Source organism: Patagioenas fasciata, chromosome 3 (genome assembly GCF_037038585.1).
Source record: "Patagioenas fasciata isolate bPatFas1 chromosome 3, bPatFas1.hap1, whole genome shotgun sequence".
NCBI lineage: Eukaryota > Metazoa > Chordata > Aves > Columbiformes > Columbidae > Patagioenas > Patagioenas fasciata.
This window is the reverse complement of record NC_092522.1, coordinates 1,111,278-1,138,421: the sequence shown is the minus strand read 5'-3', so window position 1 is coordinate 1,138,421 and position 27,144 is coordinate 1,111,278. Positions and strand designations below refer to the sequence as shown.

General features: G+C 53.5%; 1 protein-coding gene across 1 annotated transcript; it reads left to right on the top strand.

Annotated features, from left to right (window-relative positions):
* The first annotated feature begins 360 nt into the window (after nucleotides 1–360).
* On the top strand, nucleotides 361–10,818 carry BCL2L11 (BCL2 like 11). Its single transcript, XM_065835153.2, has 3 exons — nucleotides 361–832; nucleotides 5,507–5,619; nucleotides 7,914–10,818. Exons 1-3 carry the CDS (start codon nucleotides 361–363, stop codon nucleotides 8,001–8,003), a joined length of 675 nt encoding a protein of 224 aa, XP_065691225.1. The 3' UTR covers nucleotides 8,004–10,818.
* The last annotated feature ends 16,326 nt before the right edge of the window (nucleotides 10,819–27,144 follow it).

Genomic DNA, 27,144 nt, shown 5'->3' with positions numbered 1-27,144 from the left:
CCGGGGCTGTGCGGAGCCGGTGCCCGCGCAGGGCTGGGGAACACGGGCCGGCGTCCCTCCCGGTGTCCCTGGGTTGTCCCGCCCGCTGGGCGTGCCCGGGGCGGTCCGGGGCGCTGTAAACACGGGGCGGGGCGGCGGCGCAGGGCCCGGGCGGCGCAGGGCAGGACCGGGCGGCCCCGCCGCTCGCACACACCGCGCCGGGCGCCCCGCTCCGCCGCAGCGGCGGGCAGCACCGTGAGCGGGGCCGGGCCGGGAGCGGAGCGGGAAGCGGGGCGGGCCGGGCCAGGCGGGGGGCGGCGGGACGGCGCGGGGGGGGGCGGCGCGGAGCGGAGCTGCCGGCTCAGCACTTTCGGCAGAACAATGGGGCCGGGCGGGGGGGCGGGAGGGGCCGGGCCGGGGCCGGCGGCGGCGGCGGCAGCAGCGGCTCCGCTCCGCCGCCCCCCGGCTGACACCGCCCCGCTCCCCCCGCAGGCAGCCCCCATGGCCAAGCAGCCCCCCGAGGTGAAGGCTCAGCGGCCCGGCGAGCGGCTGCCGGCGGCGGAGGGGCCGGGCCCGGCCGCGCAGCTGCGCCCCGGAGCTCCCGCCGCCCTGCCCGGCTCCGCCGCCGCGCCGGGGCCTCCGCCGCGGGGTCCCCCCGCCAGCCCCGGCCCGTTCGCCACCCGCTCGCCGCTCTTCATCTTCGTGCGGAGGTCGCCGCTGCTGTCGCGCTCCTCCAGCGGGTACTTCTCCTTCGACGCCGCCGAGCGCAGCCCCGGGCCCCTGAGCTGCGACAAAGCCACGCAGACCCCCAGCCCGCCCTGCCAGGCTCTCAGCCACTGCCTCAGCGCCATGGGTAAGGGCTCGGGGGGCTCGCGTGGGGTTGCGCCCCTCGGGGGGCACCGGCGAGGCGTGCAGCACCCGCCCCTCGCCATGCGTGTTTTTCTTCGGAAAGATGCACAACACTGCTTGTTCTAGCCATGCAACACACCTGCAGCAGCACATCCTGCATCCCACGGGCTCGTTTTGGGGATGGCCGAGCCCCCCGCTGCTGGCACGGCTCCCCGAGCACCCGTTGTACCGGCGGGATGGTTGCGAAAGGTCCCACCGAGACCTTGAGCCCGCGCCAGGACCAGCCATGGAACACCCGGGGCTGAGCTGGGACACCCGCCTGGTTCGGGACACCCGCCCGGTTTGGGGCACACGGGAGTGCAGGGTTTTCGCAAGCTGGTTGAGCCTGCCAAGCGAAGTTGCTGCTGGGGAGCACCCACTGGCCCAGCACTCTGGGGTTGTTTTATTATTATTTTATTCTTTGCTGGGATAGGCCAGTCCCTGCCAGGGGAGGAGGGGACAAAGTTGTTTAATCCAGCTTCCTAGTCAGGGCTTGCTCCCTTGCCTTTTGCCAGGGTTTGTGCGCTGCTGCTGCGAGGTAAGTGACTTCTTGCTCTCTCTTTTTTTTTCTGCTGTTTCGTTCTTAACAAGCCACACGGTTTCACAGACACTCGGGTCGCGCAAAACTCCCGCTTGTTTTGGTGAAACCCGAAATCGGTGCTTGAAAGCGGCGTGGCGGCGGGCGGGCGCGTGTTTGTGCGCGGCTTAGCAGGTAAGGCTGGGCTCCAGCCGCTGGTGGTGGGGAAAGCAGGCCTGCCGGAGCTGCGCGATGCTTTCCCCGCTCCTCGTTAATTCTCCTTAATTGGAAGGAGCCTTTTGGCTCGGTCCCGGAGCCAGGAGGAGGTGGGTGCGTTCCCACGGGAGCCAGGCAGGTACCGCGTCACGGCGCTGCTCCGGGATAACAAACACCAGCTCCAAGCTTTACGTGATCAAAACAGCTTTTTGTTGTTGTTGTGTTTTTTTTTGCTCCCTGGTTAATGGCTGTGGTTACAGCTGCAGAGGGCTTACTGTAACATGCCCTTAGGAAAGATTTTTCTGACATTATTGCAGTAATTACAGCTTAATGCGAGTTTCACAACCTCGTGCGGCACAAACACACGCGGCACGGCCAGGCCAGGATGCTGGAGTTCCTGGGCAGGGAGAGCCCCAGCTGATGTTTTACCATGAATGACTTCTTTAACACTTTGTTTTTGGTGTTCTGGGAAGAAACTGAACTTTTCCCTGATATTTTTCTAAGCTCCTGCTTTTTCATCACCGTAGGAAAGCTGTTAAAACGCTGTTTCTACTGGAGCCTTTGTTCTGTCGTTGTTGCTAGGAGCATCATCCTAAACAACTATAAGCGAACAGAAAATACTCGAGCTGTTCGAACAGGACCCTTGGCTACTCGCGAGCAGGATTAAGCTGGGGCTGCAGAGCAGTTTTATCCCTAGGCTGGGACCAGCTCACCCGGAGAAAGGGCTGTGGCTTTGCCCTGGTCCCTGTGCCTTGGCCGTGTTAAGTTTTCCGCGTGGAAACGGGTCAGTCCCTCTGCAAGGAAGCAAAGGGTATCATTTTTGTTGCTGTGTTTTTAAGCTCTGATTTTTGTCCGTTGCTGTAAGGGCCAGACCGCGAGGGCTTTTCTAGGAAGCGTAAGCAAGCTTTAATCATAATAATAACAATAATAAACAGGCGTTTCCTGTAAGCGGGAGTGCTTTGTGTGCGATAGGTGCTCCCGTGGGCAGCAGGGAACCGTTTCCAAGGCTGGTTGAGCAAAGCGAGCTCACACTCTTCGAAATCTCATCAAAGCTTTCCCCAAAGCTTTCAGTGATGATGCTCCAAAGGATAATGAAGCACTGGAAGTGCCCCTGCCAGGTGAAAAAGGTGGAGGGGGCTAAGGGGTGCCTTCGTTAGTGCGAGCGAGGTTAATTGCTGGAGGAAGAGCTGTTTGGTGCTGGCGTGGGATGTGTGGATGCTTCGGGGTGTCTCGCTTCTGGGGGTACAGCCAGTTTTTTGGGAAATGAGGCAGAAAATGAGCGTGGGGATGCTGTGGGATGGGGAGTGGTGCAGGCTTAGTGTGCCTGGGATGATGCTTTTGGGGATGAGTTCATCGTGCGTGGGCGTGATGTGCCGGGGAACACTCACCCTAAGTCACCCGAGATGAGAAACCACACTCGGGTGGGACTGTGTGAGTCTCCGACTGATACCTGCAAGTCTTTGGCTCTTTGGAGCTGATTGTTGCATTTACTTGGGTTTTTTTTGTCTGAAGATCAGCTCTGTCTAAAGGCAGGGGGGTGCAGGGCTTGCACAAGTGAGTTTTTGGGATGTGTTTGTGCAGGGTTTGCACACGTGGGTTTTGGGATGTGTTTGTGCAGGGTTTGCACAGGCAGGTTTTTGGGATGTGTTTGTGCAAGGCTTGCATGAGTGAGTTTTTGGGGTGTGTTTGTGCAGGGCTTTTGGGGTGCGTTTGTGCAGGGTTTGCACACGCGGGCTTTTGGGATGCGTTTGTGCAAGGCTTGCATGAGTGAGTTTTTGGGGTGTGTTTGTGCAGGGTTTGCACAGGTGGGTTTTTGGGCTGTGTTTGTGCAGGGCTTGCACTCACGGGACTTTGGGATGCGTTTGTGCAAGGCTTGCATGAGTGAGTTTTTGGGGTGTGTTTGTGCAAGGCTTGCATGAGTGAGTTTTTGGGGTGTGTTTGTGCAGGGTTTGCACAGGTGGGTTTTTGGGGTGTGTTTGTGCAGGGCTTGCACTCGCAGGATTTTGGGCTGTATTTGGAGCAGGTGCATGCGAGTGCTCCATAAATGGGTTTTCCTGGTGCTGTTTGGACCTCGGTGCATTTTCCAGCGCTGTGCAAGAGAGAAGCAGCGTGAGCCTCCCCTTACCCATGCTGGAGCTCCTCGGGATGTGGCAGATGAATTTAAGGCGCAAACCTGGAGTGGAGAGTAGCGATGTTCCTGTTGCTCGCATTTTGGAGCTGATGCTGTTTCCTCCCCGAGCTCATCTCAGCCGTTCTTTGCAGAGAATTTTTCCGGGGGGGTTTGGCTCGAGGTGCAATTTGGGGTTGTTTTCCTTTTATCCCCTAAGCAGAGCCCGCGGCGTGGCCGCGCCGGTCCCGGCCGGAGCATCTTTGGGCTGGAGCGCGATGCAGCAGCCGCCTCGGTGGCTCGCACTATGACTGGGGGCGCCCCCGAAAGCGCCTCTGACTGGTTTTGGGACCCGTTATGACTGGACCCTTTTGACGCCGCCGTTCGGCAGCGCCACAGAAAGTCCTTTCTGAAAACCTCAGCCCGATTTCGCTCTCAGCCACCAACCCCAGCGCTCATCTCCGGGGCGATGAGCTCTTGGGTGCGACGCTGTGGCCGGGGGAGGGATGGATGGAGATGGGGTCTCTTGGCATTTTTTTGTCCCGTTTTCCCCCATTTTTTTTTCTCCCTGGGGAAAAAGGGCGGCGCGGGGCGGGCTCTGGGGTTTGGGCGCTCGCCCTGCCCTGGCCGAACGCTGTGAGCGTTCCCGGGCGCGGTATCGCGAGGGCTGCGCCGCGCTTCATTCACCAGCGAGGAAAATAAACCCTCCAGGGCCGGCCCCGCTACTCCTGCGCTACTACAGCGTGAAAACAAAACAGATCCGCCAGCCAAGCCGTGCGAGTTTGGCTCGCAAATACATTTTCCAGTCAGCTCGGAGCCAGGCTTTTATTTTTTATTTATTTTTTTTTTTTTACTGCCCCGCTAATCCTTTGAATATTTTGAGATTGGAAGCTATTTCTGTTCCCTTGCGATCCCTCCGAAGCTGTCGTGCCAAAGCGCTCTGTTTTGTTTTGCGTGGTGGTTTCTGGGTTGTGTGTGGTTGGGTTTTTTCTGTCTGTTTGTCCTTGTTTAATTTTCCTTGAGGCCGAGATCCCTGCTGGGATCCTGAGCTTTGTGAGACTGCACAGGTACCCAGAGGGGCCACCGGCTGCTCCTTTCCCCCCCTGGCTATTTGGGGGATCTCAGGGTGGTTTATCACACGTCTAACAACTTCTTAAACCAGACACCAAAATAGCTGTGTATAGTACAGAGTAATTCATGCATTAGCTCCTTTTCTCTTCTTTGTAAGCCAGTGCTGGGTTTCCCGGTGTACAAACCCACTTGTGGCTTCTCGGTGCAACAAAACCCATCGTTTGCCTTTTACTCCTTGAGCGCTTCAGGACAGAAAAGTGAGGATGCAGTTAAACTGAGGGGTTTTTAAGGTTAGAGAAGAAGCTGCTGCTGTGCCTGCAAGAAAAGACATTTATTTGGAAAAAGGGGGAAGAGAAGGTTTTTCTAGGGAGAGAAATTGGAGAGCGGCATCTTGCCATTCATCCCTGTGTAAGTAGGGGACTGATGCTTGGGTGGGCCAGAGATGCTCCTAGACTGAAAAAATAAATGGATAAAAGCCTAATAATAATAATGTAGAGATAATAAAGACTAAAAGATGCGCCGTGCACATCTTATGCAACAAGTCCCATTTGTGCCGCACGCCACGTGCGGGCCCTGGCCACCTGCACAGCTCCTTGGAACGGCATTTAAAAATAATAATAATAATAATAAAACCACTATCAAGGGTCAACAGGCAACTGCTGAGTTGAGTATGGAGTTTGTTGCTGTGTTGCTGCTTGTTTGAAATGCTGGGGTTCTGTTCCCTGCAGCCTCGCGGTGGCCGTCCCCGTCGCTCGCGGAAGATCTGCAGCCCGAGATCTGGATCGCGCAGGAGCTGCGGCGCATCGGTGACGAGTTCAACGCCTCCTATTGTCCCAGACGGGTAATTCTCCTCCGCTCGCTTCCCATGTCTTTGCACGCGCGGTCTCTGGAAGGGAAAAAGCTCAGTTGTGTATGGAAAGCAATTCCATGGTAAGCGTTTTGTTCGTGGGATGCGCGCGTGGTTGTTCCGTATGTCATTGCATCCACTAAAAACAACCTTTAAACTGCGGCTCGAGGTCTTTCGGGTCCAAAGTTTGCAGCACCTTAGTACCAATAAAGCGCGTCGCCGGATTGAGGCTGGACCTGACCATAATGAGGAAGAAACTTGTGAGAATTAAGAGGTTGGGGTGTTTTTGGGAAGAGCTGCTTTGGAGGCAGCGTTTTTAGGGGGAAAACCCAAGGAACAAAGGCGGTTGGTTTCCCAAATCCCGGCCGCTGAGGATCGCGTGCGCCGGGTCTGCTTGCAAACGAGAAGCAGATCGGCTGGGTCTGATAACTTATTTTTCCCACAAAGAATCCGGCGGGGCTGTTTTGAAACACACGTGTATTTATAAGCCCATAAACTCTCTCACCTTTTGAGTGTTGCAACAAAAATAGGCGCCGCTAATGCAAAAAAGAGGAAAAAATAAAAGCAACCAAAAACGAACCCAAAGCAAAGCAGAGAGATGAAGTAAGAGTTTTCAGAAGAGCGGCGTTCGAGGGCTGCGTGTTCCTGCATGTGGTTTCTGGTCCATCGGCTCGTCTGTGGGCAGAGGAGTCAGCAGAGCGTTGGGTACCGGCTTTTTGGTTTAAAGGGCGTTTTTCCGGTGGAAAACAGGGACTAAACTGATCCTGCTGGCGTCACAACCCACCTGAGAACCCAAATGTCGTGCTCGCTCTATGACACCAGCGGAGGCTGTCATGCGTGACCCTAAAAACACTTTGTCCCTGGCTCAGTTAGTGTCGGAGTTCTTCGTCATGCCCGCAAACAAGGGGTTTTTGGAGCGTTTGAGCGATGGGTGTAGAGTTATCCCCCCCGATAATGGTCCGTGCTTTGTGGAGAAGCCTCTTTTCCTTGGGGCCGGAGGACGAGGGTTTCACGTTGCTGCTTTTGCCCTTTAAATGCGTGGTTAGAAATGGGGAACCGCGAGTCCTGCCAAGAACGGCACCGGCCGGGCAGGTCGGAGCTGTCGGACGGGTCGTTCCCGGCACGTTCCCCGTCCCTGCGTCACTCCGGGACTGTGTTTTGGGCAGGACGACGGGGAATTGGGCAATTTACCATCCATGAGGTTGTTGCTGGCAGAGGGTGCATCCTTGGCCAACATCGTGTGCCCCAAGTTGCCCGCAGAGGTGGGAAATGTTTCAACTCCCTGATTAGTTTTTTAATAGCTCTGTGTTAAAGAAAACCCAACTTTTGGCCTCCTTCCCTAAGCCCCTTGGGGTTTTTTTGCTTGTGTTTTGTTAGTTTTGTCTCTTCTCGGGGTGCATTGGTGGTCACGGTGCTGCAGGGGAGCAGCTCCTGGATGGGTAAATCCCCCTGGTTTGGGGAGCCGATGATGCCCGGGGGTGCAGGGCTGCCCTGCAGGGCTGGCAGTTTGCCTATGGGTGTAAACAGCGTGATTTCAGTCTCTGGGGCATGCAGGGGCGTGATTGTGCTGCCCTAAACATAACCCGGCTCGGGTCGCTTTGGGACAGCGTGGAGAGCGACCTCTGCGCTCCCCTGCACTTTGGTATTAGCTTGATTTTGGTATTAGCTTGATTTTGGTATTAGCTTGATTTTGGTATTAGCTTGATTTTGGTATTATTGTTTCTATCCCTCTTCTTTTAATTTTGTTATTTTTATTCTAATTTCTCTCTTTTCCCTTCTTTTTATTTTATTTCTTTTTCTTTTTATTCTACTTTTTCCTTTTTATTTTGTCATTTCTTTTTATTCTTTTCTTTTTTCCTTTTTATTTTGTCATTTCATTTTTATCCTTTTCTTTTTTCCTTTTCATTTTGTCATTTCTTTTTATTCTCTTTTTTACTTTTCGTTTTGTCTTTTATTTTTATTCTATTTTCTTTTTTCCTTTTCGTTTTATTTATTGTATTTTTATTCTGTTTTTCCCTTCTTTTTTTATTTTGCTATTTTTATTCTATTTTCTCCCCCCCCCCCCTTTTTATTTTGCTGTCTTTATTCCGGTTTATTTCTCCCCCCATGGCTTCCCCAGCTCCGCTCGCAGGGCTCGCGGCTCCTTTTCCATGTTTACTCTCATTCTTCACGAAACACTCGATACCGCACCTCCGGGATACCCGTGTGCAAGGCGTTTGTAGCACGGGGGCTTTGTGCTGGGAACGTCCCCAGCTTTGGGTTTATTCCGGTTTGTTTTCGTTTTTTAGGGTTTCTGGGATGCGCCGGCCGGGCACCCCCAGGTCGTGGTCCTGCGCCTCCTGCGCTACATCGTGCGGCTGATGTGGAGGATGCAGTGAGCGCGTGGTCCCTCCCAGGACGGACGGACAGACGGACACGCGGCTCCCGCCGCTCCCCAGGACGCACGGACGGGGACGGACATCCCGCGGGGACCCCCCCGGTGCCGGATTTGTTCCGAGAGTGGTGTTTACTGCGTTTCTCTCGACTCTTTGCTAGGTTCTTATTAAGATTTTTTTTCCAAAAGAGTCTTGGAGAAAATAACAGCAACGGAGGAACTTTATACAAAATTTTTGTCATCGCTTCCTGAAGATCAATGAGCGTGTTGGGCCTTTTGGGATGGCAGAGCCGCCTTTTGGGATGGCAGAGCCGCCTCTCAGGATGGCAGAGACCGACCCAGCCCTCACCCACCAAAATGATGGTGATGACAGAAAAAGGGCAGAGGGATTTAAACCAGCACTTCTTTTACCTGTAAATACCTAACGCCGCCCCAAATCCACCTTCGTCTGCGTCATGCGAATAGCCTATTTCCTGCTGACTGATTTATTTTATATATATATATATATATATATATATTTGGTCTGTTTTTACACTCTGAATTTCAAGACTCAGCTGTCAGATTCCCAGGGTCCAAAATATCACAACCAACCAAAAAAACAAAACCCCAATCCACCAGGTTGCCTTGTTTTTGTTCTAAGAAACCCTTTCTATAAAACGTGTGAAAACGCTTACATATTATATAATATTATATATAATATATAAGGTTGGCGACTGAGGCGATTCAGCAATAACCCCTTCTCGGAGGCAGGAAAATCCGCAGCTTTGCACCAGGAGACGGCGGCTCCTGCTCCGCGTCACATCAGGAACTGTTGGAAGCCCCGGCTTTTGTACCTTCCTGTGGAAGCCAATGGGGGTTTTAAGGCTGGATTTTTAATTGTTTTAATCATTGTTTTTATGGTGGGATGCTCTGTGTGGAGGAGAGGGCAGGACGGAGCCCGCGGATGCTCGTGCGCAGGGATGCGGCTGCAAGAGGCGCCTGAGGATGCTGCGACCTGGTACCCACCCATGGGCTCTGCTTGCCCCCAAAAAACACCTTCCAGCCCCAAAACCACCCTCCAGCCCCCACAATATCCCATCGGTTCATCTCGGCTGCTGCAGGGCAGGCGCTTTTTTGGGGAGGTGGCAGCTCCGGCCACCCCTGTATCTATGCACAGACTTTGCCTCTCGAGCTGCCCCATTGGGACGAGTGCTCCCCAAACCCACTCCCAACGCCAAACTGTGGCTACGGAGCCATTTTTAACTTTTATTTTAAGTTTTGTATTAACATTTTTATTATGTCATTTTGGACCTGCAGGATGAGCAGCGGTTGCAGGAGTTGCCTCGGCTGCCGGAGCCGGGGACGTTTTAGGGACAAAAAGGGTATTTTGGAGAGGCTGCGACAAGACTTTTGTGCCGGTGGAGCGTGAGCGGTTAAAATACTTGGTGAGCTTGGCCAGGACAGCTTCCTGCCCTTTGGTTTTGGCTTCACCATCCTCTTGGTTTTGGCTTCACCGTAGCTGTTTTCTGTAGGATTTATATAGAAAATCCCCAGCAGGGAGCCGGTGGCCGCAGGTTTCCCATGGGGACCCATGTGGAGTTGCATGGCTGCGGATAAAGTTCTTAAAAATACATATATATATGTATATAAAATTGGCAAATGAGATATTTTTTTCCCCCCCAGTTGAGTTGAAACGGTGCTTTTGGGGTCTCGCAGCCTTATGGCATCGCCCAGAATGTGTCCCTTGGAGTACACCAAAGAAACGCCGAGCACTTTACCCCGTCCTCCAAAATACGCAGTCATTTTAAGGGAAAACCACCAAGTATTGGCACTGTCAGCCTGGGAGGTGTCCCCGGCCAAAAGGTAGGAAAATAGCCCCCCAATATAACCATGTTTCACCCCTGTGACATTCGGGGGGAAAACAAACCTCAACTATCTCTAAACAGAATGATGTTTGAAATAGCGCATTAATAAATATTCGGTATATTCTGCGCGTCTGAGCGGCGCTGGGTGGGAATGGGGAGGTGTGGTGGGGGAAGCAGATCCCACAGGATGCGTTAACGCTTCGCTGTAAATACCTGGATATTTATTAGAGGATGGCGCCGTATTATTTTCATCATCTGAGCCAAATATCTGTGTGCAATGTATTTCCTTTCCTCTCTCTCTCATGTCCGTTTTGTACAGCTTATAAATCAGAAAAAAATGGAAAAAAAAATTACTGTTTTTTCTAAACCTTTTTAGAGTTGAACTTGGTAAATACTGTAGACTCTTTGTTATTTTTCCTTTGTGTAATTAATGCACTCTACTGTTCCATAATGCTGTAACGTGTAGAAACGTTGTATATTTATTTTCTGCTTATTTAAGTTCCTGTAAAGATTTGTGTGTTGTTGCCCCTCTCCCTGCCCTTCCAATGAGCGATGGATGCGCCTCCCCAAGCACTGTCAGTGCAGCCACCCTGCTTTGAATAACGAGATTATTATTAATTATTATTATAATTCTCCAAGTGCCTACGTCCCACTTCCCAGTAGCGATTGAGGCACCTCAGACTTCAGCATTAATGCCATTCAGTGATTTCTTTTTGGCCACTTTCCCCGGAGCAGCATCAGGTACCCCTGACAAGTCACTAAGTCATTTCACAGGACCCAGCGTATGTAGCATTTTGACTGCAATTTCCCTGCCTTTCCTTGTGTTTTGCACTGATGAATTTTTTGGACAGGGTAATTGCCACTTTACTTGTGCAATACTGCTGTAAATAATTGCAGATCTTTTTGGTTTTGTTTTTTTTAAATGCGATCTTTTATGTACTTAATAAGTTTTATATGAATAAAAGTTTTCATCTATTTGTCACGAGTGCTGCTTTTCTTTGGGGGCTTGGGGATGCCCTGAGGAAGGGCTGGGGAGGGGAAATATGCTGCATTAGCACCAGTTTTCCCAGTTTAGCACCAGTTTAGCACCAGTTCTCCCCCAGATCCAGGATGCAGCTCCACACCCTGCATTTCCTTTTGCTCCAAGCTCACATTCCCAGGACACGAAAAAGTGTCTGTTAAATGGAGCTGGTTTGTAAGTTCTTGCCCTGTGCGCTTCCAAACCCACTTGGGAGTCTATTTCATTTGATTTGTTATTTTTAATTTAATTTATTTGACTTTTGATATGTTTTATGTTCTGTTACACTAATTTTCCCCACATTCACATGTATTTTTGGGGCTCAAACTCAACATCTGGGCCCTTCCCCATATAATGGGGGTGGCAGGAGAGGTTGAGACCAGCAGAAACATCCAATATTCTACAGGATGATCCTCCTTGAGCGCCTGGGCTTCTGCTGCTTTTCGCCCCTCCTCAACAGGCATCCTCTTCAATCCCCATTTTGCAGTGATGCCGAGGGCACACACCAAGCATTTCGACGTGTTTTTTGGGCTTGGTACTTGTTTTTATTGCGTTTTCTCCCTGGAGATGAGCTGCTGCCCCATCCCAGGCTCCGGGTGCTGCAGGCTTGGGTATTTTTAGCCGCTTTCTTCCGAAATATCAGCTGGGCTTGGGGTTGTGTGACGCAATGCGGTGGGACCGTGCGTCAGCGGGAAGAAATCCACGGACAAGCAGATTGAGAAGTCCCGGAGAAGCCACCTTACGTCAAAACAACCCCCAAAAATCCTACTTGACAAACAACTTTTAAGAGAAAAAATTCTGGATTTTTTTTTTTTCTGTTCTTGTTGTTGTTCTTTTGTGTGTTTCAAATTACAGAAGTTCCTGAAAGGGAAGTTTATTGGTTTCAGGTGCTATTTTGGGGGCTTCTTTAACACAACAAAAAGGCTTTATTGGGCAGCCCAGGCTCTGGCAGCTCCCGGCCCCGCTCTGCCCGTGGCCCTTTGGTCCCGTTGACATTTTGGAATTGTCACACCTCCTGCCCTCCATTTACCTTTGAACCCGGTGACCTCGGTGAGACAACTGGCAATAAAAATGCTGCCCCGACAGCAAAACGCGGCGTGACGGTGGGGACGTGATTGGCCACCGCTTGGGCTAGGTTGGCCATGGCCAAGTCAAAGGCGACCACGGCCTAGATCCACCAAAGCCCCATCAGCTGGGTCCTTCCCAACGCACAGGCCCTTTCTTTCTATGCTCTTCAACTTTTTTGCTTTCATATCTACTTAAAACCACAGGCAATTTTGTTGTAAGGATGACAAACTTCCTTTATTCCTTGAAAAGAGAAAAAGAAATACATTTTCTCATGGAAAAAGCCACCTGCAAGCCTCGCCATGGGAAGGAAGGCTTTCTACCCTCCTGCCTTGTGCACAAGACACACAAGACCTTGGCCCATCCAGACCAGCTCCAAATCAACCCCGGGCATCCCCACATCTCTCAACCCCACCTGCCTCAGGAATGGAGCAACCAAAGCCAACGACGAGATCCTGGTTGGGTGCTGACTCTGTCTTGCACTCATCGGGGGGCTTGGGGTGGTGAACACAACCCAAAACGCCCATCAGATGTGGGCTGACCGTTGAATGGCCGACGGTCGCCAAGCCGCGGTCACCCAGTGCCACAGGACTGACACCACCACGCTGCCAGGCTCTCAATGTATATATATACATATGTATTTTTTTTTCCAATGACTCGCATCTGACCTTTCAAACACCTGTGCAGCCTTAAACGGCTAAAAATACCCACCCAGCTTTGCATTCGATTTTCATATTGCAACAAAGCTCACTGTTTCCAGCGCGTTTTCTCGTCTTTCTGGCAAGTTCTAGGATGGTTGACCTCTTCTCTGGTCAAACATGGTGCAGATGGGGACGGCTGCGGGCAGGGATGCTCAGGATGCTCCAGCACATGGCCAGGGAGGTCCCTAGGAGGAATAAAAGGGCGTTATAGATGCTATAACCATATATATTTAGATGGTGTAAGACAAGCCCGAGCATGGTAGGACCAAGGGCACCTTCGCTGCCCATCAGCGAGGGCTCCACAAGGCGCCCACAAGCCAACAGCCACCTCCCGCTGCCCTTCCCCACCATCCTAAACCTACCCTGGGTCTTATATTTTTTAAAGTTAAAGCCCTTCAAAGCTTAAGCTAGACTGTAAAAGCGAGACTACAGGGTTATTCCTGTTGACAACACCACCGTACCTACAAGCTTAACCCCGCCGAGAAGCCCTTGGATGTTGCGGCGATGGTTGGGTGAGGTCAGGAGCCCTCATGGGGCCACGAGGCCTTTTCTTCCCCGATTTTGATGAATTTCTCCTCGCTGGCCTTTTGACAGGCTCATCTGTTCATTTTTTCCCTGGAGGAGCCACCACTTCCCAAAACGGGGGGGGGTCGCTGCTAATTAAAACACTCTTAGTCTCGGCGCAATTACGAGCGTCGCGTGCCGAGAGAAGAACAGTTTGGCAAAGACATAATCATCTTGGCTATTAATTAGGGGGAACAAAGTGGGAAGACGGTGCGATGGCCCTTCCCTAAGGGCAGCAAACCACAGCGTCCCCCAGCATCCCCTCCGCGGCGCTAATTGGCGCTAATTGGCATCTCTAACCATGCAGAGTGGAGGAAGGATGCGCAGAGCAAAGGGAAAGGTCAAGGGGAGCCGCATCTCTGCCTCAGTGCATCCCCACCTCACCACATCCCTGCCCCACAACCGTGCATGGCCCTGGGTTAAAAAAACCATACAATTCTCTGAAATTTGAACCTTTCTTGTTTAAACAAATGAATAAACCCCCCGAGCATCAGCGGCGATGCAGCATCCCGGCGCCCATCCTTCCCCCGTCACCGGGGGGGAACGGCCGCGAGCGCCCGACACCGGCATTCAAATGACTTATTGGCAGAAATGGGTTTAAAAATAGGGTTTTTTGTGATAAACAAACTAACCTCATACAGGAAGTGAGCTGCAAATACTAAAAACTTGTATGCTGTAAGAGAGCTGGTAGAACACAGAGCTGCCAGAACACAGAGCTGCCCCGCAAAAGCACAGAAAAACAACAACAGAAGAAGCAGCTGGGGGGGTTTTAAGCTATTTTCTTGATTCTTTAAGAATCTCCAGGTGGGGAAGAGGGGGTAATTGAGGGCAGGTGGACCCCGTGCTGCTGGGGGGTGGCAGAGTTTGATTTCTATCCGTGGCCCCTAAAATAAAGGCAAAGCCCAGCGATGCGTCGCGATGTGAACCCCGGGACTTCAAAAAGCTTTTGCTTCTGCTGCTGCAAAGGTTAAGGCAGTTTTCCTACCGAAACCCCAGTGTGGGCTGTGAAAGAACATGTTAATGAAGAAAATTTCCCCGGGGGCTGCTCTTTGATTATCACCAAAGCCATCGAGTTTCAGTTTGAGTTATTTGTATTTATTTATGAAAACAAAGATTAAATAAGTAGAACGAAAACAAAAACCTCATCCTAATTTCTGAGCGGAGCCCGGGTTATTCAGACGCAGAACCTCTCCCCCAACGCAGGTAGATGCAGGTTGCTTTCCCCTTTGCTTTGAGCAAACAGAATAAAACAACCCCAAAACCTGAGTTACCCCCCCGAGCTGCTCGTGGAATATATTAAATATTAAAACTGAAATCAAACAAAATCCATTCCGATGCCCTTGTTGGCTGCAAAAACGAAGCCCGAAGAGCCCCCGGGGCCGGGGGATGATGGTGCAGGTATTTATCTTTTCATGTGTTTTCACTTCTATGGCGAAAGAACCGCTTGAAGAACACACACCAAAAAAAGCCCTTCAGTGGTCTCGCAGCCTTTAACGTGTTGTTTTTCTACATATTTTATGTTGTTGGCTTTTGTTATCAGTCTCATCTGCAATTTGTGGCCAATTCTGTCATGCTTTAGGCAGACATCTTGTTCCCAAAAACTGTTTGCAAGCTCTCGGTGACGGCACGGCCCCGAACGACGCAACGACTGAAAGGGCAGATTTAACCCCAAAATCAGCACTGGGCCCGATTCCCGTCCCCACGGCAGCGCCGAGCCGTGGGGCAGCCCCAGCCCACCTCTCCGCCATGCCCCGCTTTAATTCCAATCATCCACATCTCCCCATCCCCATCGAAGCCGAACCCATCCCTACGCAACTTGTTGGATGTTTCCCCATCCCCAACAACCTTTTCCGCCGTATTTTTCCCATCTTTGGGCGCAAAACCATCCCCTCCATCCCACCCCAGCCCTCCTTTATTTCGGGGTGGATTTAAAACAGTTGACTTTTGTTATTTACCACCGAAAAATAAAAAACCCAAGCGCCGCCAATCTGGCACCTATTCAGTATTAATAGCGAAACCAAAATAAAGCAAATTAATACCGCAAGATTAAGTCATTCTTTAAAAATTAAAATGAAAGTCATTAAGCGCCGGAGAGCGGAGCTCGATAGTGAGAGCTGGTTTTGCTCGCAGCCAGATTTGAAGGGCTTAAATTTGGCTTAAATTTGGCTTTTTTGGGGGGTGATTGAAGCGAAAGGAGAGTCTTGCCACCCCCGTTTTGTTGGGGTTCGCAGGCAGAGCAGCGCGATGCTGGAGGGAAGTGAGTGATGAACCGCATCCCCGAGCGAATCCCCCCCAGCCCGGGGCTTCGAAATAAGCGATTTTGGGGTTTTTGAGAGAAGGAGCCCGCCCGGCGGGGGCAGCCCGGCCGGGGGAGGAATGAGACATTGTGAAACCCAACTCCTTTTCCTGAGCCGCCGGCAGCGCCACGGAGCCCGGCCCGAAATAAGAGCTCAAACGGTTTCCCAAAGCGGGGGCGGCAGGGGCCGCCCCCCCCTCGCCCATGGAGCGGCACAATTTCGGGGTCCCCATTGCGGGGTCCGGCTGCCGCCTGCGTCCCCACACCCGAGCCCCCCAGCCCCAAGTGTCCCCCATGGCACCTTTGGGGACCGAGGTCCCACCACCCCCATCCAACCGTCCCCCTTATTTATGCCAGATACAAACACATCTATTTTTAAATGTTCTTCTTTTTATTTGGCCCAAAACAATATATACATATATGTATTTATTATTTAAACTCAATCTCTCAGGGCTCTCCCAATGCTCTCTCCACTTCCTGTGACAAAACAACACACGCTTTGTTTGAAACTCATTCTTCCTCTATTCAGCGCCGAGAAACAATGACCAAAAGCACCCCCAAAAATTACACCTCGCACCCCACCAATCCCCCCGCTGCCCCTTCTAACCCTGCGGGGAGGACGGAGCTCAAACAGCACCAGCGGGGAGAAGAAATAAACCGCTTATCAAGAGGTTTTAATTGAAAGGGCTGGATGTCGAAGCTGAAGGTGAATTTCCACTTTGCTATTTTCGTCCCGCTGCTGTTCGAGTCAAACGCTTCCCCCCGCCCCGGCCCCAACCTCCACGTCATCGCTTTAAAACCGAGTCAAAAAGCGGCTAAATCGGGTAAAGGTTCCCCAAATTCCCATTTTGACTCACGCGTGATTCAGTAATATTTGCCGCTCGGCGAAGGGGAGCGCCGATACCAGAAATCAAGCCATTTTAGTTTGACTCATGTGGAAAGAGTGAAACACAGAGAGTGCCTTGAAATGGGGCTTTTACTACGCTATTTACCGCACGCCAAGAAACCAGAATATTGGAGGATTTCAGCCCTGAATTGGCAGCGTTTTGGGGCAGCCACGGGCTGAGGTTTCCCCTCCGCAAACACGCACGATTTGGCTGCTTTTTGAGCATCCTCGGGCAGCCGGACGGAAGAATCTGCGAGGGAAAATGAGTTTGTGCTTGAGCTGATTTTGCTTCATCGTAATTTTGCAAATTTGGGAGAAATCGCCTCGTACCATAGTGAGGAAAAGGGGTTTTACCCAAAGCTGATCAAACGGTGACAGCTGGTTTGGAAATAAAAACCCACCTGAAAAATAATCATATAGGGACTTTCAGGTGGGTTTGGCAATTTGCCCTGCTGAGAATTAAGCTGAAATATATATATATATATATATATAGCAATAAAAAGCCCTAGGAGGAAATTTGGGTGCTACCATTGGGTGAAAGCTCAGCGTGGAGAGCAAAGGGAGAGATTTTGGGGGAAAAAGGGAGGATTTGGGGCTGTGTTTTTGGGCTGAATCCCTGGTGGATGAAGCCGAAATCCCCGCTCGGCCCCAGGCAGGCGACGCCGATGGCTTCATCAAAGCTCGCTGAAAACAAAACCGAGAAACAGCTTGTGGTTTGACATGAATCTATTTACATTAAAATATATATTTAAAAAAAAAAAAACAAAACAACACAAAAAGAAGACACGACGAACCTTTTGGGGACGGTGAGAGAAGGCGCTCGCGGTATTTGTGAGGTCCCTGACATTTAAGCTGGGCTCAACGAACCTAATGTGTTACTCACGCTCCTCCTTAGGCCTGGCTTAAATTTAGAAAGGGCTTTTTGCTCTCCCCTGCCAGACAGACAAACGGACCATCCGGAGGAGCGAGGAATCAACTCCTGGGCATGCATAAGATAAGGAAGCCCCATCCATTTCCTGACATTCCAGCCCCAAAAAACCAAACCAACCCAAACCAAGACAACACAAACCTGCATTTTTGGCCATTCCCCATGGCACTTTGCTCATTCGCTCAGCCCCACCATAGCACACATCAAATACAACTTCATTTCTTTGCAAGGCTTGCATTTGTTTGCAAGATTTGTGTTCATTCGCGACGCTGTATTTGTTTGCAAAGCTCGTGTTTGTTCGCAAAACCTGTGCTTGTTTGCAAAGCTTGTATTTGTTTGCAAAGCTTGTAGCGGTTTGCAACGCTTGTGTTTGTTTGCAGAGCTGGTGTTTGCCTGCAACACTCACATTTATTTCCAATACTTTTATTTGTTTGCCACGCTTGTCCTGCTTTGCACCACTCGCAGTTACTTGCAAGGCTGGTATCTGCTTGCGGCGCACGTATTTGTTCAAGAGCACCCAATTCTTCGCTTTCTAAAGTGAAAAGAGGGCGAGGAGGCGCAGCGGATCCCGGCGAGCGCGCTGCCCCGGCCGCCCCGGCCGTGGTTTCTCTCGGCAGGTCTATTCCCTTTTTTCTGAGTCATTCTGAGATCACTCGACATCTCGAGCACGCGGCAGCAGAATAAAAGGCGCTTTTCGAGCGCGAATCGGTGCCGGTTGCCGGCACGGGCTCCCCCCGAGCCCTGCGCCCCGTGTCCCGGCCAAGCGCGGCCAGGGAGCCTCGCCAGCGGTGCCCAGCCCCGGGAAACACAGCAGCGGCTTTGGAATCCTCCTGGCTGGCAGCTCCTCCGGGGTCCTGGAGCGCCAAAGCCCTCCAGATGTGCAGCTGTGGCTCTGTGCGCAGCAGCATCCCTCCTGCACCCCAAAATCTCTCCCGCACCCCCAGCATCCATCCCACATCCCCAAAACTCCTCCTGCATCCTCAGCATCCATCCTGGACCCCCAACATCCCTCCTGCACCCCAAAATCTCTCCCGCACCCCCAGCATCCATCCCACATCCCCAAAACTCCTCCTGCATCCTCAGCATCCATCCTGGACCCCCAACATCCCTCCTGCATCCCCAGCATCCCTCCTGCACCCCTAGCATCCATCCCACATCCCCAAAACTCTTCCTGCATCTTCAGCATCCATCCTGGACCCCCAACATCCCTCCTGCATCCCCAGCATCCCTCCTGCACCCCTAGCATCCATCCCACATCCCCAAAACTCCTCCTGCATCCTCAGCATCCATCCTGGACCCCCAACATCCCTTCTGCATCCCCAGCATCCCTCCTGCACCCCTAGCATCCCTCCCACATCCCCAACATCCCTCCTGCACTCCCAACATCCCTTCTGCATCCCCAGCATCCCTCCTGCATGCCTAGCATCCCTCCCACATCCCCAACATCCCTCCCACACCCCCAGCATCCCTCCTGGGCACCTAAAATCCCTCCTGCACCCCTAGTATCCCTCCCACATCCCCAAAACTCCTCCTGCATCCTCGGCATCCATCCTGGACCCACAAATCCCTCCTACACCCCCAGTATCCCTCCTGGACACCTAAAATCCCTCCTACACCCCCATCATCTCTCCTGCACCCCCAAAATGCCTCCTGCACCCCCATAATCCTTCTTACATGCCCAAAATCCCTCCTGCACCCCCATCATCCCTCCTGCACCCCCATCATCCCTCCTGCACCCCTATCATCCCTCCTGCATCCCCAGAACCCCTCCTGCACCCTCAATATCCCTCCTGGACACCTAAAATCCCTCCCACACCCCCATCATCTCTCCTGCACCCCCAAAATCCCTCCTGCACCCCTATAATCCCTCCTGCATGCCCCAAATCCCTCCTGCACCCCCATCATCCCTCCTGTGCCCCCAGCATCCCTCCTGCACCCCAAAATCCGTCCCACACCCCCAGCATCCCTCCTGTACCATCAACATCCCTCCTGCACCCCCATCATCCCTCCTGTGCCCCCAGCATCCATCCCACATCCCCAAAACTCCTCCTGCATCCTCAGTATCCATCCTGGACCCCCAGCATCCATCCTGCACCCTCAGCATCCCTCCTGGATACCTAAAATCCCTCCTGCACCCCAAGAACCTCTCCAGCATCCTCGACATCCCTCCTGCACCCCCAGCATCCCTCCCACACCCCCAAAATCCCTCCTGCATCCTCAGCATCTCTCCTGCACCCCCAGAACCCCTCCTGCACCCTCAGTATCCATCCTGGACCCCCAAAATCCTTCCCGTGCCCTCAGCATCCCTCCTGCACCCCCCAAAATCCCTCCTGCATCCTCAACATCCCTCACACACCCCCATCGTCCCTCCTAAGACCCCAGCATCCCTCCCACACTCCCAAAATCCCTCCTGCACCCCCAAAATCCCTCCTGCATCCTCAGTATCCCTCCTGAACCCCCAAAATCCCTCCCGCACCCTCAGCATCCCTCCCGCACCCGCACCACTCCAGCATCCTCAGCATCCCTCAGGATGCGGTGGCAATGGATGGGGGCGAAGATTTTGGGGTAACAGCCAAGAATTTGGACCCCAGGAGTCCTGAGCCATCAGCATCTCAACCCCACCAACACAAAAGCTGAAGACTAGCAAATACACAAAAATTATACAAATATATTATGTATATATATCCTATATAGATATCATATGCATCCTCTATATCCTATGTGTATATCCTATATATGACAATATATAAAAACTCTTTTATATATACAATGTATAAAATAGATGGGAGGGATGGAAAGCACCTGCCAAATCTCACCCCACATTCCTATTTCCCAATTCTCCTCCTATTTTAAGAGCCACAAGGGTGAAGCCGAATATCAGCCCAGGTTGGTGTGTGCAGAAAACGGTGACAAAAACACCGGAAATATCTTAAATGCTGAAAACCATGAAAAAGCTAAAAAATACTAAAATATTTTAAGTGCTGAAAAGGAAGGAAAAGCTGGAAAATACTAAAAATATTGAAAATACGACAATATTTGAGATGGCGACAGTGGTGCGAGTGTGGATGATATTGGGTCTCGGGCTGCTGGGTGCGCAGCCATTGCCCCCTTCCCACCCCTGCCCCATGCTGCAAACCACCCTTTGGCCAAAAACAGACCCTAAACCTCACCAAATAACCCCAAAATCGCTTCTTCTCCATTGCCAAAACATATTTTCTCTAGCTTGATTTATACATCTATTTATAAGGACGCACGCCACTGTTGCACGTAAAAAAAACCCTAATTGTTTTAATTAATGACACCATTTGGAGCAGAGGTCGCCACATCAGCCAGGCCTAACAAAGCACAGCTTTAAGCGGGATTAATTTAGACTTTTCTCCCGCCTAAGCTGCAACTTCTATCCAAGCTGCGCAACCCCCTGATTTCAAGAAGAAAACAGAATCGTTGTGTAATCTAATGGGAAAAGAAGAAAAGAAGATGAAAATGAGGGGTATTTTCCCCATTTGGAGGGTGAGGATGTGCAGCTTTGCTGAATCATGCGCCTGGTTTTATTTATATAATTGTTTTCATTTATATGAGTGATAACGAAAGTAAGAGAAGCGCTTTGGGGGTTTTGCAAAGCTGAGTGGCCGCTCCGGGAATTCCTTCAATGGGGGGAGCGAGGAAAGAAAGGAAACAGCCTATTTTTGTGCTTTGCTTTAACAGGAACGTCCCCAAACCCAAACCCTGCTGGCGAACAGCGGTGGTTTGGTTTTGCTTGGCCCCGCACCGATTTCAAACCAGACGGAGTGAGTGGGATGCCCTGATTTTTCTTCTTTAGATCCGAAATGGTGGCTGAATTCCTGCTGCACACCCAAGGGGACGCCACCGCGCCGCTACGAAAAGCCGGGTTTATTGCATCTAAAAACCAGGACTAGGAGCAGGGTTGAAATTATCGAAGCTCCCAGACCGCTAGGTCTCTCACACAGTGGTTGATAAGCGTAAGTTTTGAAAATACGGCGTAAAATAGTATGATGAAAACGTGGAAAATCTTCTGTGAGTGGAAATAAGTGTATTTAGGCGTTGCTCAATGCTGAATGCAGGAGGGGAAAAGCCCGGCTGTGTTAACGCTGGGTGCGCGGCGGAGTGAGCGAGGGGGGCGGCGCCTTCGCGCCGGGATTTGGTCCAAAGCGGTAAATATGAAAAGATAAAGTAAACGGCAATGCAAAAGGCTGTAATGTGGAAGGGCTGCGGGCAGCGCGGCGGGGGCAGAGCTCTGACGTGCACGGAGAAACCCCCACCCACGGGCAGCCCTTTCGGTTTCGAGGCGCCGCCAACGGCGGGGGACGAGCTCCTTCCTCCGGTGGGGACAGGGGAGGGGACGGCGGGGACGGGCGGCCGCGCCGGCGGGGGTGGGAGGTGGCGTTTGGGAGGGATGGATGGTGGCACTTGATGGGGATGGATGGTGGCACGTGGAGGGGATGGGTGGTGGCACATCCAGGGGTGGATGGTGGCATGTGGAGGGATGGGGGTGGGACATGATGGGGATGGACGGTGGAACAGGGAGGGGACAGATGGTGGCACATGGAAGGGACAGATGGTGGCACATGGAGGGGATGGATGGTGGCACATGGAAGGGACGGATGGTGGCACATCCAGGGATGGATGGTGGCACATGGAAGGGACAGATGGTGGCACATCCAGGCGTGGATGGTGGCACATGGAAGGGACGGATGGTGGCACATCCAGGGACGGATGGTGGCACATGCAGGGGACGGATAGTGGCACATCCAGGGATGGATGGTGGCACATGGAAGGGATGAATGGTGGCACATGGAGGGGGTGGATGGTGGCACATGGAAGGAACAGATGGTGGCACATCCAGGGACGGATGGTGGCACATGGAAGGGATGGATGGTGGCACATGGAAGGGACAGATGGTGGCACTTCCATGGACGGATAGTGGCACATGCAGGGGACGGATAGTGGCACATCCAGGGATGGATGGTGGCACATGGAAGGGACAGATGGTGGCACATCCAGGGACGAATGGTGGCACATGGAGGAGAGGGATGGTGGCACATCCAGGGACTGATGGTGGTACATCCAGGGATGGATGGTGACATGTGCTGGGGACCAGGTCCATCACCCAGGAGCGGCACCGTAACCCCACCCACACCAAATTCACACTTGGGTCCTTGGAGGTGCTTTTTTTCCTATTTTTAAGGCCCCGTGAGCCAAAATCCCCAAAACTGTTTGACCTGGACACCCAGCATCACCAACCCGCACCAGCCCCGGGGCTGCGCTGTGACTTGGGTGACAGGGACACCACACCGAGCCGTACCCCCGCCACCCCCGCCCCCGAGCGAGGGACGGGGCTGCCAAAATCCGGCTGCGCTGCCTCAGTCCCCCCAGCTCCGTCAACCCTTTTGCCAGCGCGAGGTGACCGCGCTCGGGCTTCAAAGCGGGGTTTGTGGTCGGGGTCAGGATGCCGAGATTAACGCTTGCTCGCCTTCAGAATAAAACCATTTCTCTTGCTCTGCCGCGCAACAACCAGGCGGGAAACACAAGAAAGGGAAAAGAGGGGGGACGCTGCACCCCTGCACGGCCCCACCAGCACCAGCACCAAAGGGGAAGAGCATCCCGGGGCCGGCATCTCCCCTCTCCCGCTGGCTGCTGACTCATTTTTGGCCGGCGAGCCCACGCGAGCCGCAGCGCCTCCCACCCCGCTCCGTGGGGGTTTTTCCTTCCCTCTTCTTCGTCAAACGGGCGCCAAGTTACCAAAAAACCCTGGTCACGTGGCCCCGCGACGCGCCGGCCCCGCTCGCCTTTACGGGAACGGCACAACCTCCGAAAAAACACCCGTTCCCAGCCGCCGAGCCCCGACGTGATGCTCTGGGACGGCGGTGGGGATGGGGGTCCCCGCGGCACCCAAGCCCCCCTCCCCAAACCAGGGTATGATCTCCAGGGATAGGGGGGGTGCCCCAGCTGGGTGGTCCCCCCCAAAATTGGCACTGGGCACCCCGAACCACCCGCCCCATGGAGACACTCACCCCAATGGCGGCTCATTCCAGCGCCTGCAGAGCCAGCGCCTGTTGTTAAAAACCAACAATAATCCTGGCTGCACAGGCACAGATGTCACTTATTTCCCACCATTAAGTGATGACAACCAAAATAATTGGGAAGGGGGAAAAAAAACCCCATCCCAAACCCCGTGTCGATCTCTGCTCGCAGCCGTGCCCCATGGACTCACCCGCCGCAACTCGGAGCTCCATCAGCCCGGCTTAACAACACCCCGTGGGAAAACAGCCTGGTTTCCATTTATCCTGGCTGAAAAACCTCATCTGATGCTTCTGTTCCAGGGCATCACCTGCGGAGGAAGGAGATCTTCATTAGTGGTAACGAGAATGCCGGACGCGTGGATGTTTCACCCTCTTGCCTCCAGGTTTGCACCAGTTCCAGGTTTACACCAACTCCAGGTTTGCACCAGGTCCAGGTTTACACCAGGATGGTTTTGTGGCACAGGGGGGGAAATGGGGGCTTTGTGCTGTCGGGGCAGGATGCTCAAGCACCAGGAATTCATCCCTGCGCTCCCCACACGACCCATTTGATGATGAGGGTTTAATAGCAGCTTCTCTGGGGGAAGCTCAGACCCGCGTGGAATGCCATTAATGCTTAAATATGAAAAATTAGTGGAAATATTCATAAATAATATCAATAAAGCAGGGGAATGTCGGGGAAACAGACGAAAGCCGTGTTTAGCGTCCTCCCCTGGGCTGCGAGGATGGTCCGCAGTGGGGAAAGGGCAGCGTGGATAGAACATGGATGGATAAAAATTCCACCAACCGGGGCGAATTGCAGCCTTTCCAGTGCAGCCCCGGCCTTGTGGCTGGGGTACCACAGAGCCCCCCGCTTGGGGGGCAGCTGCCTCCTCCCATACCAGCCCCACGCACCCCAGTGTCCCACACCACCCCGGTTCCTGCACCTCTGGACCACAAGCCCATCCCGCTCCTACCTGGTGTCTCCTCGGCGCAGCTGCCGGCCCGGGACGTGCCGGCGGGTTTATAGGGGTTATATTCCCATCGCCCCCCCCCGTTCGGGATGAGGGAAAAGGAGATTTTCCCATGGACCACGGGCTCCCCCCGGGAAAGGCTCGGGGGTTTTTTCCCATCGGAAAGGGAAAGGTCTCGTTTCCCAGGGCTCGCAGCCAAACCCACACAGGTCACGGTGGCAGCGGAGGGACCGGGGAGGGGACCTAACGCACCAAAATGCTCCGTCCTGGGGATGGGGGGGGCTCTGCCAAGCGGCTCCCAGATGCTCCCCCCACTCCGAGCCCTCCCCGTCCCCAGCTGAGGGACCTGCCGCCCCGTTTCTGTCCCACCCCCCCGGTTTTCACCCCGGGTTTCTGCTCTGTGCGATTTCGCCGCGGCCGGGACGGCGGTTCTGATGTGTTTCAGGAAAATGAACCGACCCGAAAATGGCTTTTACCGGCAGGTTTGTGCCCCCTGATTCCGCCGGAGTTCAGAGATGAGTCAGGTGGCAGCAAACAGCCCCGGGGGGGGGGACACTTTACTCAGCCTTTTGCAAATTCACGCTATTTAAGATAAATCAGATCCACCACGCGGCGGTGGCTGCGGCGGTGGCTCAGCCCCCTCCGAGCGTCCCCAGCATCCGCGCTTTGTCCCTACATCCTCCAGCATCCCCGCAGCTCAGGGCGGCTTTAACCCTTCTGCCACCGTCACCACCAGCTCCCCAGCTCGGTGTCACCGCAGGCGCTTTGGTGACAACACAAAGCACAGGGCTGAACCCACCGCTTGCCACCGGCCGTGCTTGTGGCCCACGGGCGATGCTCTGGCTCATCCGACGGATGCAAGCGCCCACGGGGCGGCAAAAAACACCATGATGGTGCTTATAGAGGGAATATAGAGGGGTTAATTATATATTTCTGCGCATAGCCCCGTGGTGATCTGAACTGCTCCATCCCTCTTGGGCTGTTTCACATCCCCGTGCTGTTTGTAGGTGAGTTTATCAGCACTAAAGCACCGATGCTGCCGGCTCCTGCTCTCCCCCGGGCCTCCGGGCTTTCCCCAGCCCCTAAAGCTCGGGTATTGCCCCAAAAAGCAAAGGGATGGTGGGTCCTCCTTTCCCACTTCCCATTGCAATAAGGATGGAAAACATTCACGAGTATTTCTCTGGAAAGCGCCGGCCCCCTCCAGCCTGCAGCTGCAGAGGTTTCTGCAGAAAACGGGTTGCAGGGGTTTTTTGGGAAACGTTTTTCACCGTCAAAAATCCAATTTTCCTCTTAAAAAGACAACAAGGAGCTCTGAAGGGGTGGGAAGCGTTCCCGTTGGGCACAGGGCGGCACGGGGAGCGGGAGCATCAGCCGGCACCAGGGGAACCACCCGATTTGTGAAGCCTCACTCCTCGCAGTGTGAAAAGAAATAGGCAGAGAAGACGAATTGCAAAAAATAAAAGCAAACACACCACAAATGCTGCCTTGGCTTCGTTTTTCTGCCAGGGAGCGGGGTGCTGGGGGAGCGTGGGGTGAAGCAGCAGCGAGAGGTTTGGGTTTGCCTTTCATTCTGGGTGTGGATGTGGAGCACGGAGCCCTGCAGAGAAAGCCCTGTGAGGTGGATTTCCCAGTGGGACTGAGCGCCCGGGGATGCTCGGACCCCTGGGGAGATGCAGGATGGACCAGGAGATGCCACTGCTGGTCACCGCCCGTGGGGTCCGGCTGCGGAAATGGGTAGGGGCCAAAGCAACGACCCCAAAGCGCCCCGCGGGACGGGCGACCCGCCGGCACCTGCCTTCCCACACGGCGCAAAAACCCCGAGGCGCTAAGTCACAGCAAAACCATGAAAGCAAAACCACAGAGCCCCAAAGTGCCTCTGAGTCACTGTCCCGGCCGCCGCCGCCCCGCGGCTCCCAAAACTCGCCGCCACCTGCTCCCCCAGCTGCACGGGGACGCTGGTGGCATTGCCAGGGGACAAAGCCCCTTTGCCTATGCGGGCAGGGCACGGGCAGACACCCACCCCATGAGCAGAGCCGCGGTGACCGGTCCCACCAGCTCAGCATCCTCCACCCGACCAAACCCGAGCGGGCGGCCAAAGCGCTTCCTTCCCCTCTCTTTCTTGTAAAATCGCCCCGTCGGTTCGGGTTTTTAAACATTATTATGGTTATTCTTTTAAATCGTGAAAAACGCTAACTTGAAACGTGAATGGAGATGAAACACTTGCAGAAAGCACTACCGGGATTAGTCACCGGTTGTAACATCTCTATTTACATGAGTCACGGGAGGTTGGCAGCGTGGCTCTGCAATTAAATCCCTGACGGGTTTTCGGTTTTTGGGCTGTCCTGGGGAGACCTTTTGGTAACGTTTGGCGGTTCAGAGCGGAGCTGGCAGCTGCGTCCCCCACGGCGCTCACCAAAACACCGGCACTACCTGCAAGGGCTTTGCCGGGAGATTAATGCGACAGCCGGGGCTGGAGGTGGTGCTGGGAGGGCAGGATTGACCTCCATTAACCGAATAATTTCCCCATTTGTGACAAAGGTGGGAAGAGGGAGAGGTGGCCGGTGGGTGATGGACGGGTGGGATGCAGCTGGGTGACACGGGGGCCAAGGCGGTGACACCGGGCCCCGGCAGCGGTGCCGGCAGAGGTCACTGTCACCAAAAAACTGTGCACCCTGGCTGAAAAAGGGAACTGGGCCGGGAAGGCGATGGGGCAGGCCCGGGGTTGAACAGGCGCCGCGCTCCAGCGGCCACGAGGCCACCACGCTGGCGACCTCGGCCCCCAACGGTGATGGCAAAGTGATGGATGGGGCAGCTGAACCGGCGTTGCGGTCCATGGGATGGGCTGGAGAAGC

What these genes read in the sequence shown, in the direction of transcription:
- BCL2L11 (XM_065835153.2), top strand. Translation starts at nt 361, where the DNA reads ATGGGGCCGGGCGGGGGGGCGGGAGGGGCCGGGCCGGGGCCGGCGGCG. An exon ending in CCACTGCCTCAGCGCCATGG is followed by an intron (nt 833 to 5,506) that starts GTAAGGGCTCGG and finishes TGTTCCCTGCAG; the next exon opens with CCTCGCGGTGGCCGTCCCCG. An exon ending in CCTCCTATTGTCCCAGACGG is followed by an intron (nt 5,620 to 7,913) that starts GTAATTCTCCTC and finishes TTCGTTTTTTAG; the next exon opens with GGTTTCTGGGATGCGCCGGC.